The sequence below is a fragment of the Neomonachus schauinslandi genome, chromosome 1 (assembly GCF_002201575.2).
Source record: "Neomonachus schauinslandi chromosome 1, ASM220157v2, whole genome shotgun sequence".
NCBI lineage: Eukaryota > Metazoa > Chordata > Mammalia > Carnivora > Phocidae > Neomonachus > Neomonachus schauinslandi.
The window spans coordinates 91,819,870-91,838,755 of record NC_058403.1 but is presented as its reverse complement, the minus strand read 5'-3'; the positions used below and the strand labels follow the sequence as shown (position 1 = coordinate 91,838,755).

At 41.6% G+C, this 18,886-nt stretch overlaps 1 protein-coding gene across 6 annotated transcripts in view; it reads right to left on the bottom strand.

Annotated features, from left to right (window-relative positions):
• Nucleotides 1–2,113: 2,113 nt before the first annotated feature.
• PLD1 (phospholipase D1) overlaps nucleotides 2,114–18,886 on the bottom strand; it is a 192,122-nt gene continuing 175,349 nt past the window's right edge. For all 6 annotated transcript variants that reach the window (XM_044920134.1, XM_021702667.2, XM_021702664.2 and 3 more), the window contains 3 exons: nucleotides 17,038–17,191; nucleotides 7,608–7,725; nucleotides 2,114–5,995 (listed from right to left, as the gene is read on the bottom strand). In XM_044920134.1, coding sequence (XP_044776069.1) covers nucleotides 5,771–5,995; nucleotides 7,608–7,725; nucleotides 17,038–17,191 — 497 coding nt within the window. In that variant the 3' untranslated portion in view covers nucleotides 2,114–5,770. The remainder of the gene's footprint in view (nucleotides 5,996–7,607; nucleotides 7,726–17,037; nucleotides 17,192–18,886) is intronic.

Below are 18,886 nucleotides of genomic sequence, written 5' to 3'. Positions count from 1 at the left end.
AGTAGGTTATAGAGCAGCTAGAAGGTGAAAAAGGAAATATGGAATACCGTGAAGAAGCTTGACTCGATCCATTGTCTATTGTTGTCACAAACCATCCCAGAACTTAGGGGCTTATGACAGCAACTGTTCCATTTGCTTATAATTCTGTGGGCCAGCCATTTGGGCTGGGCTCAGCTGGGCGGTCCTGCTGCTAGTTGCGGTGCCAGTTGGACTGGGTCAGGGTGATCTAGCATGGACTCACACCCATGTCAGATAGTTGGTGCTGGCTGTCATCTGGTCCTTTCTCTTGGTCTCTCATCCTCACTTGGTGACAGCATTTAAGGAGGATTAGAGTGGAGGCTGCAATCTTCCTGGGACATAGGTTTGAAAGTTGTACAATATCATTGCTGCCATGTTCTGTTGGCCAAAGCAAGTCATAAGCCCCGCTCTGGTTTAACAGTAGGGAATGGTGGGGACTGTGGGGACCTAGACAGCACATACTCATCTTAAAGGGACAGCTGTTCAGCTCCCAACAGGAATGATGCTATGTGTCCCATTGTTCCTAGACATTTTGATTTTGCACAAAAGTCTGAAACCTAAAACATCATGTGAAATCTTTCAATTTTTATATTTAACAACTAATTCACAATGTTAAACAACACTCTATGGTCCAAATAAATATGCCTGTGAGCCTTGAACTTATAACCTCTGCCTCAGATGATAGCAAGATTTCAAATAATCGAGACCATCATTCTCCAAATAAAAGTGGAAACGAATTTAAGAAATCCATACTCTCTCTTTGGCCTGTGGGGCATCAGTCTATGACTTTTGGTTTATTTCTGTAGTGTAGGAGACCAACACTGTAAGCATAATAGGAATTTGGAGAAAACCACCTTTCATTTCCTCCCCTTAGACACCTCTCTCTGCCCTCCCTCCAGCTTAGAACGTCCACTTGGAAATTATTATTTTTTGAAGTATAGTTGACATACAATATCCTATTACTTTCAGATATACATCATAGAATTCCACATTTTTACACATTATAAAATGATCCCCAAGATAGTCTAGTTACCATCTGGAAATCACTATCATTTTATTGACTTCTGGAAGTGGGAAAGAAGTCCAGACCATGGGTGTGGGTGTGGGGTGTGTTGTCCTCTCTATTCAAGATGGTCTGTCTCACTTTCAGAGAGTAGATGAAAGGCATCTGCTATAGCTTGATAGAAACACCTGTGTGCACATCTGCTGTTGTGCTTTTACCTATGTATCTCATTGGCCTTCATGAGTGCGGCTTTATTACCACATTTGAAGACCTCAGAGAGGATTATTTGCTGGCAGAGTCCCACTGCTGGCAAGTGGCAGGTGGAGATCTGGGGTGAGCTCTCTTGCATGCTGAAGCCCATGCTTTTCCCATTGGTATTTGATCAGTCCCATACCTGTACCTCATATACCTGGGGGTTGTATGTAAGCCCCCAGAGTCTTGAAGAGGGGGTAAAGGGCAGTCTCAGGGCCATGACCATTCCTAAGTGTGAAGCTCTAGAACTGCTGAATGAGCTGAAACATGTGAAGTGCTTAGAAGAGGTCCTGGCCAACAAAGTCACTAATAATAGCTATTACTGTTATCAGTAGTAGTAATATGGTTGTTTCCATGTTCCTACTCTGGTGTCCTCAAAGACTGACACTTACTCTATTTCATTCTCATCTTTGCTGTTTTCTCCAGCTTGGTAATTCCTACATTTGCACTCAACTACCTCTTATTTCAGGCACTTTCTTATTTTGAGAAGGGCAGTAACTTTGCACTCACAATTCACTAGAATGTGGGCAGCATGAAGGGCCCCCTGGTCTGACCTGCTCACTGATGTGCCCCAGCACCCCCAGTGGCCTTCTGAATATGTGCTTACTGGAAGCTGTCTCAGTTTTTTAAAAGAAATTTGCCGCCTCACTCTATCATCACACCCCACAGGGGACAGAGGCCTGGGAGTAGCAGAGGATGCTGAGACTCTGAGGCTGATCCTCCCGGGGGCCCACGACTGGGGTGTAGGGCAGGGTATCCACAGATACACAGTGCTGTCTCAAGGTCAGACATGTAGCACTCTGGCTCTCAAGACCCCGGTGCAGAATGAGGAATCTGGTTTTCAAATAAAGGGACGCTGCTGATTTCACACTTTTAATTATTTAATTAATGAATATTTACATTTTAAAAAAGCAGTTAAGGAACCAGGCACAGAGAGCACTGATTGTGAAGCAGAGAATGGATACATGGATCATTTCCAATGCTTCACGGATGGAAAGTTCACAGGAAACTGAGTCTCCTGAGTTCACAGTTCTCATTCTGAATACAAACCCTTCAGCCTATCCATCCTCATTTTTTTTTTTTTTTTAACACTTTAGTTACAAACATTGTCAACCATGTATGCTTATGAGTGCTCAGCTGGGAGAAGCCTGCTTTAGCTGACAACCTCTCTTTCCAGAGCCAAAACCATGTGATTTTATTCCTGAAAGGACTCGACCTTGTTCTTAGAATAAATCCATTGTAGAATGTTGGGCTCTGGGATAAGGAGACTTGAAAACCTTGTTAGGGAAGAGAACAGAACTCATCCAACTCTGTTTGGTGGAGGTACTCTGTCTGGACATTCTCTGCTCTCTCTACAGGAAGGACCAGTAGGCTTTTCTTAAAAGATGGTGAATATTTTAGAATTTGCAGATCATTTGGTCACCAATGCATGTAAATGAATGGACATGGCTGTGTTTAAATAAAACTTTATTTACAAAAACAGGAGGCCCAGCCTTGGTGTACCAAGCACTGCAGTAGAGGTGAGGCTAGGAGTCTGAGTTCTGTCCAGAATATCAAAGTATTCTGAACAGATGTTCACTGCCAAGTATTTGTTTTTTTGTGTCAGTGACGTGCTCCAACTGCAATACTTCGGTATGAAGTTTTAGAGTGGTTTAGGAGAATATCAGTACCTTTGGCCCAGAAGAATCCAAGTAGATCTACATTAGGAGGGCATGATGTTCTATTTCTTTGTGTCAAGCAGAAGTAGGGTGACATTCACTTATGTGCATTTATTAAGAATAAATTGAACAATTATAGCAGCTTGGGGAAAGAGCAAGTAAGCCTGCATTTTGGTTGGATTGCCATCCTAGTCTCTCACTTTACAACTTCCAAATGATCAGCGTGACAAATTTTCATTTACCTTATGTTTGACTATGGTTTGTAAGTTAAAAATTTAAAACGGTATAAAGGAAAAATATTGCAATGTTAAAGATAAGTTATTTGAACTTCCATTATTAGGTGGTAGTGGTGTCAGAATGATGGCTAATTAGGCCACGCAGTACACCTCGTGTCCACACCCCGTGTGACTTTTGCAGAATGCTGCCCTACGGAAGCTGCTATTGCAGATAGGCAATTATTGCACAGAATCTTCCAGAAAATCCACCCACCCAAGTAAAGCTGGTAGCCTCTCATCTTTGCAGAAGAATATCTTGCCTTTGAGAAGATGCAGTAGAAAGGAAACTGGCCCCAGAAACCAACAGTAAGATTTCTTGCCTGAGATTCTGTAAGTTTGGCATTTCATGAGCTCGCCCCTCCACCTCGTTTATTCACCCACCAAGCAGTTACTGAGCACCTCCACTGTGCCAGCACTGTTCCAGGCTCGGAGGATACACTGTGAACAAAACACAGCAAAGTCCCTGCCCCATGGAGCTTACATTCAAGCAGGGGGAGACAGATGAACCCTTAAGTACACGATATCACGGTGTTCAAAACAGCTTAGAGGTATCCTGTCTGAAATCTGTTTACTGCCTCTCCTCACTTGCAGACAATGACCACGTCAAGGGAGAGGCCACGAATGAACCACAGCAATTTCACTGGTCCTGCCTCCACCATCTCTTAGATGGGTGAACTCAAGTGAGTCCTTCAACCAACCTGGGCCTCAGTTTCTGAGGAGAGGCTGGATTAAGTGACTTGTTTTTTATGAGAAGGGGACCTTTTAGGCTTTTCTTTTTCATGGTGTTAGGAGAGCATTTTGCACAAAATCAAAAGCCAGTGCATTGACTGTTCTACAGTTGAAAAAACATGTAAAAGTAAACCATAAGAAATCCTTAGGTATTCCACGCCCACTCAACTCTCTAAATGCCAATCTAAACTTCAGAAATAGCAAATGTCTTACTTACAGCTGCTATAGAATGAAGTCATTTTACCATCTTCAGCCATCCGAGAAATTCTTTATTCATAAAGCATAGTCCCACCTCATTCGTGAAATGTTCTCTAGCTGTGACATCCTCTCCTGAGTGTGACACTCTTTCCTACTCACCCAGATTATTGACTTTATACTCCTGTTTAACCTCTTCCTAGCTCCATGAAAACAAGGATTGGGTCCTCGCTTTTTCTGAAGAACGACTCCAATGAGATTCTGTCCCGATAATCCATACATGTGTGATCAATGCACCTACATCATGTTTTATGGGCACAGGGCTTTTGGGAACCCACATCAGCTCTTCAGGCTGGAAGAATAGTTCTGCTTAGTAACATTAGAGCTGGGGTGTACCAAAGGGAATACTACTATTCACAAAGGAAACATGGGTTTCCAGAACAATTCATAGACTAGGACAATGTGAATTAATGAAGATCCTAACCTCTTTGGAAGGCTGGTGGAATGTTAAGGCATATTTAATAGTACAAGTTAAGTAGCAAGTATATTGCAATCAATTAATTTTTCTTAAAGAAGGTAACATAGCTGAGAGCTAAATGTCAAATAAGGTCAGGCTTCTACTTATTAATTTGGTAGGAGTTATGAAGCCTCCGGTTCTCTTGAAAGACAAATTGCATTCACTGGTTTGATTTTTCAAATGGAGAAACTCAAATCTCAATCAATCCAGCAGCTAAGGGTGATAGGAAATTTTCCAGGACTATAAGGAATCTTCTTTTCTTGTCTGGATCAGATCCCCACGGCCACCTTGGAGGCTTCTGAAGGCTGCGTGCTCTGAGTTTTATCAGCTGCTGTGTAATGAAATATCTTACATGTGTTTTCAAATTTGATCAGGTGGGCCCTATCAAAAGACCATATCTTGTCATTGCCTTCAGAGGCAAAGTAAAATCTCTGCCTCAATAACCAAATTTACTTCCTTCCTATTGCTCTGTGGTGTTAAGATCTATAGTCTCGACATTATCAGAAGCACCCAACTTGGGCTGCTATGTACATAACGTCTACCCTGTCCTTTCAGTCACTGAAAAGGGATAAGGACCACATCCTTGCTTGGGTGAACACTCTTACGTCAGGACCAGATGGGCAGGGGCATCTCCCTGCCACCCTGAAGCACCTGGGAGCAGCATCACGACATCTTCTAGGAATAAAGAATGTCTCAAACCGTGTCTGTATGTACTATGAAGTGAGGGCAGGTCTGGCAGTCATCAGCTGCATTAATGAGGGTCAGAGAAAAATAAGGAGGGTTTGACAATTTCTGGCAACCTAGATCACAGGCACAGGTAAATTCTTGTTAGCAAAGGAAATGCATTTTGGTGTACACTATGGAATTTGTTGTTGAGCATATAGCTACCAATAAGAAGACAGTCCCTTTTTCACAAGGATAAGCAGGAGGAGTTAGAAAGCCCACCTGATGTTCAGTGTCCTTCTATCAGGACTGCAGCCCTGCCCAGCCAATCCAGAGGGTCCCTGGGGTGGATCCCAGCATGCATCAGGGCTGCCTGCAGCTGTGAGGATCTCCCTAAAGTCACTGTGCACAGTGTACTTTTCAAGGTGGAAGTCCTTGGAGCTGCAAATGAATATCACCCTTAAGTCCAAACCTCTGTGGGCACTATGGCTTCTTTGGTTCCAACGGAAGGCAGTAGGCTTTCTTCAGACAGGAAGTAAAAGGGGAACTGCACTAAGAACCCACGGATCTTCTTCAGTTCTTCCTCAGCTCTAATAGGATCTTCCCTTGCTAAGATGGGCTTGGTTATAAATTCTCTCAATTGAATTAAATTGTGTACTTCATCATTGGGAAGGCACCGGAACACCTGATTAAAACACAAATAGGAAGAAACTAGGTCATAAGTTTAAAAGAAAAGAGATCCCCTTTACGGAAAATATGCATTCTGACAGACAAAATCTTTGCTAGTTTTATGCCACAGCACAGACCTGATTGAAGAGTTGTTTCTCTTATTTGCTACCAAGAGATGCCTAGATTTGCTTCCATCAAAAAAAAAAAATCATAGATCCTTCTATCTGATCTACACGAGTCATTGACTTCAGGATAAAGTCAAGCTAGTGGTATGGGAATTCCACTGATGTTAGTCCACATTCAGGTTAGGATTTTGGATTATAATTCCCCGAATTTCACTGGAGGTTCTGGTCTAAGAGGAAAATTGCAGATTATATTGTCTCTAACTTTTCATTTTCAAAAATGTTCGTATCTGTACCTTTACTTAAAGTTATCAGTTGTACACTTATTTTGCTAACTGAAAATGAGCTTCCCATAGCAGAATACTGCCCTCCTAAATACTTCAGCATGTATTAATAATACGGATGTGCCTATATAACCACGATAGCATTCTCACACCTCAGAAAATCCATTCCAAATCATTTACGATAATGGTCCATATTCAGACTTATCCTATGTTCCCAAAATGTTTTTTATAGCTGCTATCTACCCCGCCTCCATGAGGATCCAAAAAAGGCTGTGCACTGAATTTTTAAAATTACATTTTAAAAGACTCCATGCATATGACCTATTTGGTCGTGGCCTTGAGTCCTCAGTATGAAATAAGGCTATGTCAACTGTCATGTTTCATTAGGAATGATGAATTCTCCGGGCTGGAAGGCACTCCAGCAGTCATGAAGAACACCAACACACTCTTACCCAATTTCTGATAGATGATCAGCAGATCTCAGCTTGAAGATTTTCTATGACAGAAAGCTGGCTACTTCATGAAGTAACTTGTTCCCCTGTCGGACAACTCTTAACTCTGGTGCATTCTTTATTATAACCCATGGATAGAACTTACCAAAAGATACATTTGGCCTCCCTAACATATGGAGCTGGTTTTAAAACACCTTTCCAAAATTAGAGCTGCCCAACAAAGGACGTGTTTCATTATTAGTAAGTTCCATCATAAGGATGGACGCCATTTACTCTGCTATGTGTTAAATACATTTAAAAGACTATTCTTTATTTTCATAACTACCCCAGTGAATATTCCTCCCAGTTTATAGGAGAAGAGGGGAGGGCTCAGAAAGTCAAATCACTACGTACAAAGTTCTATCACCAGCAACTGGGTGAGCTGGGTTGAACCCAGGTCTGACTCATTTTTGGATCTCATCTGCCTCTGTTCTCTTTGTCACTAGACACATCCAAAGGCTGGGTAACCACCTTCTAAGGATGCTCATGATAGGATCCCAGAGTCAGATGAGAGATCAGAATGCAACTAACGGCTCTGCTAAACCGTAATCCATGATACTTTTTGACTCTGTTTTTTAATGTCTACAAAGAGGTATTTTATTACAACTTGGAAGTGTACTGTTTTTTTACACTCATTAAGAATACTCTGTACCAATAATATGCAGTAATAATGGTGTGCTTTGGTGATGTGATTCAATTAAAAAAGGTGGGGGGTGATATGCAAACCTCACCTTATCATAAATTGTAGCATTTCGAGCTGCCGTTGCAACCCACACCTCCTTGAAGAATTTGTCACTCACTGGATCCTGAATGTTTTCACTTGGGTCAGAAAGATAGCCAAGGACAACCCTGAAATACAAATACCCTCCAAAATGAGTAACTGAGATAAAGAAGTTTACTGCAGGCATTGTTTCTAACGATAATGTACTTCATTATGTTACCATTCATGTAACCCAACCACAGAAGTCCTTTTTTTTTTTTTTTTTTTAAGAAAATCAGAGGAAGCCATTAAAACTGTGTGTATATAAAACCTTAGTTGCAAAACAAAACAAATCTAAGCTGTTATGATGTTTGGAAGTTTTAACTATTGGATAGACAGAAAGACCTGAATTTAGTTCCAAGAAAGTCCTGGCAATTTGGCCTAAGGGGGTGAGAACCTTGGAGGATAGGGTTACATTCAAAACATGGGCCAGGGGGCGCCTGGGTGGCTCAGTCGGTTGGGCATCTGACTCTGGATTTTGGCTTAGGTCATGACCTCAGGGTCCTGGGATTAAGCCCTGTGTCAGGCTCCACGCTCAGTGGAGAGTCCCCTTGGGGATTCTTTCTCTCCCTCTCCCTTTGCCTCTCCTTCTGCTCTCTCTCTCTCTCTCTCAAATAAATCTTTAAAAACACACACACACACACAACTCATGGGCCAGCAAATTGGCAAAGTCCTTTCCAAGAACTGTCTCAGTAAGTCCTCAACAATCTTATAAAGAAGCAACTATTATTATCTCCAGTTTACAAATAAGGGAACTAAGGCACAGAGAGATTAAGTAACTTGTTCAAGGTCTCAACCAGGATGAAATAGCCCTTTCTCCTCCCTCTCCCCCTATTTCTCTCCCTTTCTTCCTCCCTCTTACCTTCCCTCCCTCCCTTCCTTCTCTTGGGCCAAGAACTATGTCAAACTCTAGGGTACAGAAATGAATACAAAAGACATGGAGCTTCCTTGGGTAATTAAATTTGATGGGTAAGATCAACAATGAATAAATAATCATCCTCAAAAAGAATGAAGTATTGTAATAAATACTGGGTGTGCTTTAAAAGTATGAGATGAGAGTAGTCAGGGAGCCTTCCCCCACCCTTCCTGTTTGCCTGACCCCACCTACCATCTTTCAGCATTCAGTGCAAGGCTTCCCCTTGATTCATGGCTCCCCCTTCTCCCATCTCCCATTCTTCTGTCTCAGTCCTCAGAGACTTCAACATTCTTCTTTTGCTCCCCCTCTGTACTTCATATATGCTTTGTTTTATCAGAACATCTACAATACTTCACTCACTTTTTGTTTTTAACAGGCTTATGTCCCACATCTAGCAGGTTAATTCTTCAAGAGAACATGACCTGGCTACTCTCATATCCCCAGAGTGCCTGGCAAAAAAGAAGCCACATACTAGATGTTATTTGACATCATATACAAACAGCAGACTGGAAACAACAAGAAATTCTTAAGCAAAGCAAGGTAAGTTTTAGAGGTCATATACGATAAAAACCCTTGTACTTATAGAAGGCCTTGGAGTTAAATAAAAAACATTTCAACCTCAATCCTGTGAGGTACATGGCACACGATTCCCATTTTGCAGATGGGAAGCTAAAATTTGGAGACACACTACTAACAAAGCTAGATTTCAAACGGAGTCTAAAGCCCTTTCTCACATGCCTGATAGGTTCAAAGAAGATCAAAAAGGTTTATGTTACATTGAAGGCAGAAGTGAGGAAATCGGTCTTAGAAGGACTTTGGCTTTTATGCTAAGTGAAACTGGGACATATTGCAGACACTGGAGCAGACAAGTGATAGGAGCTGACTTACATAGGAAAATACGGCGACTGTACTGAGAACAGAATGTGTGGGGCAAGGGCTGTAACAGGGAGACCACTCAGGAGCTCCTGCAGTAACGTGACTGAGAGATGATGATGGCTTGGGCAGTGGAGGGGAAGGTGGAGCCAACAGGTTGTACTGACAGAGTAGGTGTACGATGTGAGAAGAAGTGAGGCATCGAGGATGACAACGGGGGTTTTGGAGTGAGCAACTAGAAGAATATGGGTGCCATTGGTTGACATGGGGAATTATGTTGGTAGAGCCAGTTTGTGGGAGAAGACCAGAAATTCAGTGTTGAACCTGTTGAGACTTTCATTAAACATTCACAGGGTAATGCAAAGTAGGCAGCTGGAGAAATGAATCTGGAGTTGAGGAGAGGGGGCCTGGCTGGAGTATAAATTTGAGAATTGTGTGTGTGTGTGTGTGTGTGTGTGTATATATATATATATATATATATTCATAAAGCCATGGGACTTTAACTGGTGTACCAAAGGAGTGAGTTTAGACAGAGAAGAGGACCCGATGTGCTTCAGTGGGAAGGAAGAAGAGGAATAGCCATCGAACATGGAGAAAAGCAAGGGTGTCGTATCCTGGAACCACGCGAAGTTCACCAAGGAGAACTGTGTCAAATTCAGATGAGAAGGGACCACTGGATTCAACAGTGTGGAGGTCCTTCTATTGTTACCCTCTCTGTATTTAAATAAATGTGGATTGACGTCATCGTTCTTAATGGTTGCAAAATTTCCCATCATGTGAAATTTCTTCAAGTATTTTATTATGACCTCTTGGATGGTTTCCAGTTTTTCATTATTCTGAACAATTTTACAATGAACATAATTTATTCATCATGCATAATACTTTGTGAATTTACAGGACTCTTTCACCAGGAAAAATTTTAGAGTTAAAATTTACTTCAAGAAAGGCTGTTCCAACACAGACGCTGTAACCGTGCCTGTTCTCCCCAGTCATCCCCAACATGATTAATTCCTGAAAAAACTCAGCCATTTTTACAAGGATAAAAGGACATCTCATTTTAGTTTTAGTCTGCACTCTTCCCACTACCTAAAAATTCTTTAAAATGAGTGGATTTGGCACCATGGGCTCACTTAGGATTTTTTAGAGTTTTATAACCTGAAAATTTTATTTCCACTTCAAATAATGTCTCCTTCAGACTACAGAAGAATAACTTTTAAAATGGATTTAAGGATGGTGTTTGCACACAGATGCTGGCTGCTCATTAAGACCTAATGCAGGGGCACCTGGGTGGCTCAGTCGTTAAGCATCTGCCTTCGGCTCAGGTCATGATCCCAGGGTCCTGGGATTGAGCCCCGCATCCGGCTCCCTGCTTGGCGGGGAGCCTGCTTCTCCGTCTCCCACTCCCCCTGCTTGTGTTCTCTCTCTCTCACTGTCTCTGTGTCAAATAAATAAATAAAATCTTTAAAAAAAAAGAAAAAAAGACCTAATGCAAAATCTGCAGCAAATCTGAAGGACCATGCAAATTATGACAATTCATCAATTAAAACAATGTCTTTGATGGGGATCAGGTCTAACCAGCTGAAAACTTAGCAAAAAGAACACTTCTGTAACTTTGCTTTTAATTTAAAAACAAGAGGTGACACAATGTGTCCACCAAATTATAAGTTAAGAGCAAATTGTAAGTTAAGTCTACAACAGGTAATTTTTAGTAATAAATTACTTTCCCTGTCAGTTTTCTCATGTTAAAATGCACAGTAAAATGAAATTCTCTGGATCTTCTTTTGGGGACTAAGGTGAGAGAAAACTCATCTGATTTAATGTAGGTGTGTATAATGGGAATTATTTACTCGTTCATTGTTTATGCATCAGTGGAACAGGAGAAAAACTGCAGAAAATAGTTCCTGGTCTTTCCATTCCTCATGTCTATTGCTTAACATGATTCTGAGCTCTACTTGGGTGGATAATGGTTTCTGTTGAGTGATGGTTAGATCTGTACAGTTGGATAATTTTCCAGGACTTAATGAACTGTTCGGCACATAGTTGTGACATTCAGTGCAGTATCCTGATGCTGACTCTATTTAGAATTGATTTCACATTGAAATGTGTCTCTCTATTTCTATTCAAAAATAACCCAGATGGAAAATGGATTGAAGCTGCATTTTTTTTTCTAGTGAGAAAATGGCTATATCCTAGGCCCTGATATTATCTTTGATAACATTTCCTAATAAAATCAACATGAGGTTTTTTGTGGCCCTTTTTAATATATTAGCTGTGTTTGCCATTGAGGCAAAGTGAAAAATGATTGTTTGCGAACAAATGCCTCTTTAAGACAGTTTGAAAATTGTCAGTAAAATAAAAGCACCTAAGAATATGCTTAGCCTGAAATGTATAAGATCAGCATAAAAAAGTTAAAATAAAACTCTAACGATTCCTGAAGAGCAACACCCCCATTAATGAAAACCCTAGAGCTTTATTAAAGAAAAATTCAAAAAGAATTTGAATACATTGAAGCCTATACTTTGTTCAAGAGGATGACTCAACATTATAGATATGTTAATTCTTTTTATATTAATCTACAAATCTACTGTAATTTCAACAACAATAACAAAAAAAATGGAGAACATGAATAAATAATTCTAAAGTTCATGTGGAAGAGTGAATGTTTAAGAGTAGCCAAGATTATTCTGCCAAAGAATATTGATTTGGGAAGTGGGGTGGCAAGAAGCAGTAAATAAAGCACACAGACACAATGATTAAAGCGGTGTCACACTGGGATGCAAGTAAGCAGATTATAATACACCTGATGGAGAGACTAGAGATGAGTGAGGATATATAGCAATGCGGTATATCATAAGGAGGCATTGCATGTTAAGCAAAGAGTACTGCACATCATTCAGTTCTGGATCAACTGGTAGGCTGTGTGGGGGAGGGGGAATGTTAGAGTCCCTACACCTCATTTCTTACATTAAAATAAATTGCAGATGTTAAATGTAAAAAGCAGTATCAAATAAGTACTAGAAGAAAATACAGTATTTGATCTTGGGTTGGGGAAACTATACTAAGCATGCAAGAAAAGGAGGCAAAAAACCTGGATAGATTTGATTAATAAGATTTTGAGTTTCCCCCAAATACTCTAAATATGATTCAAAGGCAATTGACAAATCAGATTTGGAACCAGTGTGACAAAAGAATTAGCCTCGTAGATACTTAAATTACTTATAAATCATTCAAAGAAAGGGAAACATTCCAACAAAATGGACAAAAGACATGAATAGCCAGGTAATTTCTAAAAGAACAATTACAAGAACAATATGGCTAACGAACACATTTTTTTGAACCCTCAAAAGTGCAAATTAATGAAATTCCATTTGAAATCCAACAAATTGGCAAAGATTAAATAAAATAATAGAGCCCAGTGCTGGTAAAGACAGGAGGAATAAGCCCTTGAAAGCACTACTAGCAAGACAGCAAGAAGTCAGAGGGTAAAGGAAGCAGCACACTGCCTTGGATTAGAAATTCCATAGTTAGGATTTAGCTAAGGAAACAATTAAGAAGGTAAAGAAGATGCTATCTACAAATATATCAACTTATTTATTTATTTTAAAGATTTTATTTTTAAGTAATCTCTACAGCCAACATGGGGCTTGAATTCTCAACCCCAAGATCAAGAGTCCGCTCCACTGGCTGAGCCAGCCAGGCATCCCCATATCCACTTTTTTATATCCATGAAATACCTGACTATCAGTGAGGTATTGGTTAAAGGAGTTATAGCATACTCACATGATGTAATACAATGCAGCCATTAAATGTTATAGAAGAATACTTAATGACACAAAACTATGTAACATTATTTAAATAATAAAGAACTTCCTAGGACTCCAAGCTCCTAACTATGTTTTAAAAAAGAAATACAGTATAGTAATATATATGTACTGACCAAAGGGGAATGATAGACAGCAAATGTTAAAGCCGCTAGCTCTGGGCAGTGGGATTACAGATGAATTTAATTTTCTTATTGCTTAACTGTATTTGCCAAATTTTCTACCACAAAAATAGGTTGTAATCAGAACCACCTACACCTTTATCATTATTATATATTTAGAAAGTTATAAAGGACATCTCTGACTGTACTGCATGTTTAAATGAAGATTACACAATGGGACTTAAAAATATGAAGGAGAATAAATGTGAAGACGCCACAGAACCAGAGCCAATGACCAGTGATAATTTCTTTGCCACTCTTGGCCTCCAGCAGTTGAACAAAAATGGTGCCGACTATACGGATTCTCCCTTGGCACCTACATTCTGCACTCCTGGTTTGGAAATTCCTTCTACAAAGAACAGTACAGCTTTGGGGTCCACAAATTATCCATTATCAAAAACAAATAGTTCATCAAATGATTTAGAAATGAAAGACTGTACATCATTAGTTTTAAATTCAGACAGGTGTTTTGAGAGTTTTGCGGATCCCTCTTCTCCTGTAATTTCTTCTTATGAGAATCTGTTGAGAACACCTACACCTCCAGAACTGACTACCATTCCAGAAGATATTCTCCAGATTTTATCAAACTACAACTCAAACCTAGCAACTCCAGTAGCAGTGAAAGCCGTGCCACCCAGCAAAGGGTTCCTCATTAAATACGAAGGACCGAACATCCGAGGTGTTGGCAACAAAGCAAATTGGTGAAGAAATTCTAGTGGATCCACCCATTGTAGAAACTGAACAGAAAGATGAAAGCAGAGCTGGACTTACTTTGTTATTCACATTGCCCTACATCTTCCCCGTTTTTAAAAACCAACCCATATTAAAGACAAACATGGACACTGGTGTCATAATGTGGATTGTTTTTTTGTTTGTTTGTTTGTTTGTTTGTTTGTTTTAAGTGGGCTCCATGCCCAATGTGGGGCTTGAACTCATGACCCTGAGAACAAGAGCGGCCTGCTCTACTGACTGAGCCAGCCTGGAGCCCCTGTTATAATATGCTGTTTATTGAGATTTGATTTAGTTTAACCTCGGTCTTACAGTTTTCAAAGATCATTACTATTTCATTGATTTCACATTGACCCTGCCTAATCTGACAGAATGGCTGAGTAATATTAGGAAGCAGGGTGAATAATTTAAAATTTTTAAATGTTACTCAGGCAAGGCCACCCTGATCTTAAGGTGGCATTGCTGTCAGCTGGAGCTGGGCTTCTCCCCTGATTCTGGCTCTGCCCTGGTCCTGTCTCCTCTCACAACTGTCCCAGAGCCTTTCACACCATTTATTTCAGCAGTGCTTTTAAGACTGTTGTCTACAAATGGCAGCTTAAATAACTTGAGGAAAAGGGAGGAATCTGCAGGTCTGGGTAGCTGTACCACAGAAGGTCTCAGTTGGAAACAGGGACTCACCTGTCAGGCTGTGGGTTTTTCTTGTTTTTACTCCCTGCTTTTTACTTCGTGTCAGTTTTATCCTCTCAGATCAGCTCTTTCCATCACATGGCTGATGATCTCTCCAAGCGCCCTCTCCAGCTTGACCACCCAGCAGACCCTGAGCCTCCATCTGGAAGGTTCTGATGACTCTTCCTGGGCCTGGTGCCCTTCTATGGATTGTCACCTGAGTGCGCAGGAGGCAGGAGACCCTTACCTCTCGAGCCTTCCAATAGCTTCAGGCTGCCCTGTCCATCGAGTCCAGGATTCTTCCCATTTAAGTATAAGCGGGAAGTAGTTCTAAGTTCATGCAAGTAATGTTGGTGACTCCAGATTACAGCCAAAGGGAAAATAAGGACCTAGCCTATTGCAAAGACCAATTAAAAATCTGCAAAGAAACAGTTTGCAAGTATCATGACAAGGCGCTTCAAAGGCTTTGGTTTGGGAAATTTGATGCAGTAAAGACTACCCTCTTTTGGGACACCTGGGTGGCTCAGTCGGTTAAGCATCTGCCTTCAGCTCAGGTCATGATCCCAGGGTTCTGGGATGGAGCCCCGCATTGGGCTCCTTGCTCAGCAGGGAGCCTGCTTCTCCCTCTGCCTGCTGTTCCCCCTGCTTGTGCTCTAACAAATGAATAAATAAAATCTTTAAAAAAAAAAAAGCTCACTGCTTTAAAGAGAATACTTAAGTTCTCACAAAACCGAAAAGACTGGTTTACACAAAGAAATATTTGCTTCCTCATAGATGCTGCAGTAGCAATCAGTGGGCTGATTAACAGGGTACTAATTTTAATCTCTTCCCCGCTAAACAAAACAAATTAACACTAGAAGCTAATTGAAATATCAATGGTTTGGAAAAAAAAGTCTTACTGGCAAAACAATTAGTAACGACGGCAACAAATACAGCCATAAGAATCGTGAGGAAGTACTGACAGTCAGATTTTGAGGGATGGATTTGCCGAGCTCCTGGGGCAGGGAGAGCAGAATGACCCCTCTCTGGAATGGAAGGAACTGAAGCTTATCTTGCTTCTCAAAAGCTGGAGCCTGGGCGGCTAGATAGGAGGGAAATGGCGGCCAGCATTTGCAGGGAGTGGAGTACCCACGAGGCACCTACCTGCCAGTGAACCCGTGTCCAAACTCATTCACGCCAACAGGGTTAAAACAACGGTGCTGTGAAGCATTTTGTGCTGCTTCACCTTTCCCCAAATAGCTTAAAGCCTCGTCAGGACCGATTGCTGCATCTCACTGTGGAGGCCACAGGGAAAACCCATCCCTGGCGGATGCAGCTCTAGAATCATGGACTGGGGGGCTCACTGCGAAGGCCGAGGCGTAGGACAGTGCTCGGGGTGTTCCATGGACCATGAGCAAAGTGACAGGATTGGGGCTAGATTCTAGAAGGATCACTCTGACCACTGAGACTAGATTACAGGGCCTGGGGTGGGGTCAGTTAGAGTCCAGCCCCGGAAAGTTCTCAGAAACATTAAGGGAATGAAGGACTCATTTAGGGCCCCCCAGCCCTTGCTGCTCCACCCAGTGTTCTCTCAGCTTGAGCAGAGATCAGTGTAGAACTCACAACTTCTTGGAGAAGATCAAGAATCTTTTGTGTCTGGGGCTGAAGTTTCCAAACTTCACCGTCAGCAGTCATTGGCACCCTCCTTTAATACCTTCTCTTACATCCCTGTATTATTGGGACTATAAGTTTAAAAAATGGACTCACTTTAAAAAACTTAAATAGGGGTGACTGAGTGGCTCAGTTGGTTAAGTGCACAACTCTTGGTTTTGGCTCCGGTTGTGATCTTAGGGTCGTGGGATCAAGCCCCCAGTCAGGCTCCACACCCAGCATGGAGTCTGCTTGAGATTTTCTCTCTCCTGCTCCCTCTGTCCCTCCCCCCACTCACTCTCTCTTTAAAATCAATAAAATCTTAAAAACAAAAACACAGACACTAGCGGGGTTGACCTGGCCTGGCCCTAAATCAATGAGTAAATTTAAAATGCTATTTTTCTTGATTACACATAAAAGTAATTAAAATGATTAAAACAGAAAATACGCCCCACGGAAAGTCATTTTGCACACTACTGGTGATTTGCATCCCATACTCTGGGAGACGCCGTTTTAGACAAAGAAGAACCTAGGGATGACGTGTGCTCAGGGTGGGAAACCACGCAGTGAAACCACGTGAGAGGGACACAGCTCTGGGGCGCCCACCTGAAGCACTGCAGCCGAAGTCCCTGGGCAAAGCGGCCAGCCTGGTACTCCTCTCCATCCATCACTGAAGGGACCGTCTCCGTGTCCTGCACAATGACAGCCACTTCACTGTCACGCTTTCCCAGCATGCTTCGGTCGTTTATGTTGGCAGAGCCTGTAACAGGAAACAGCGACGTGGAACAATCTTCTTGGCAAAGCACTGTCGGTTGCCCACCCCGCTCAATTCTTCCTTGCTAAGAAAACCTTAATTTTGTTCAGCTTATCAACAGATGCTGAGTTTTGGGAAGGGGAGGCCCCCCCTAACCCAGGCATACGTCTTGAGCAGTCTAAGCCAGCTATGGTAATTTTGTGACTTTTACCCATGACTGGCTTAGGAATGGGCACTTGACATCATTGTAGCCAGTGTGACATGAAGAAAAGTCTGCTGGGGGCTTCTGAAAAAGTCTATCTCCTTATAAACAGACACCAGACTGGGATGCCATCTCTTCCAGCCTTTTGATATTTTGGTTTGGATGTTGGATGAGGCCATGATTCCAGGAGCTGCTGCAGCCATTTTGTAACCACTAGGGGACAAGCAGACCAGCTGAAGACAGCAGAGCAGAAAAAAGAAAGACCCTGGGTCTTCAAGTCATTGAACTTGCCAACTTTCTTACCTGCTGGTATGTGAAATAATACATTTTCCTTATTGTTTCACATACTTTTAGCTGAATTTTCTATCTGGTGGCTCAAAGGATTCTAACTGATATAATCATTAAGCACACAAAGAAAAGACACACCGGTTCAATTTGGTCAGCTTTTAGACTTACTCTGCGGAGTCTAATGACTTAACCCACGGCCATATAATTATGAATGTCAAAACCCCAGAGTAGCTTCACAATCAAGAGTCCACTCTCAAATACGGGTTAGCATTAGTGGCTTTGGTTTTTACATTCTCTTGCCTCACTTGTGTGGCATGCCAACAGCTTCTATATCAACTTCCTTCCATTCTATTTTTAAATCCAAACGAGCTGAGAATGTTGACTTTCACATGTGAAGGGCAAGTATTTTAATATTAGTTCAACCTGTGTTTTCTCCACTCTGCTGTGTATTCAGAAACCTCAGCACGTTTTTCTGCATTCATTTTTTGAATTCATGCTTTTGGATTCATGCCTTTGAAACCTTGAGGTGTCCTACGAACTACAGAAGGAACCCGGCTCTTTTTTCTTCCTCTTCCCCTAGTCACACATTCCACTGCTTTGGCAGAAGGGTTGGACTGAACAGGAGCAAGAGGTGACCATCTGGGATGGAGACAGTCAGGATGTAAGGTGATAGTACAGCCCTGCCCTGAACCCAAATGGCAGCCTGTCGTACATGAGAAAAAGCTGGCCCTTCCTAAGGAGATTTTACTGCCATCTGCCTCAATACTGTCCTGTACTTTACTTAATACGCAAATCTATGCTAACTGTGGATGTGAGTGGTGCCCCACAGTGGCCCTGGGTGAAAGAGAAAGGATGGAGCACCTCACAGAAATCTGGGAGCACTACTGGAGCTCTTTGTAAGGTGGGAACGATTGACACACTTTGTTTTGTTAGCAACTAATCATCTTTTACACATGCACTTACATTTTGATGATGCTATAAAATTTGCAGCCGTATCTTTGGGCTTCACAGTTGGCCCAGCACTCATTTGGACAAAGTCATTTAATCTTTCTCACCTTTAATTTGATCTTTTATAAATTGAGATCATAATATAGATCTTTTTCTTTTAAAGAAGGTTTTTTTTTAAAAGATTTTTCTTATTTGACAGAGGAAAAGAGAGAGAGCATACACAAGCAGGGGGAGTGGCAGATGCAGACTCCCCACTGAGCAGG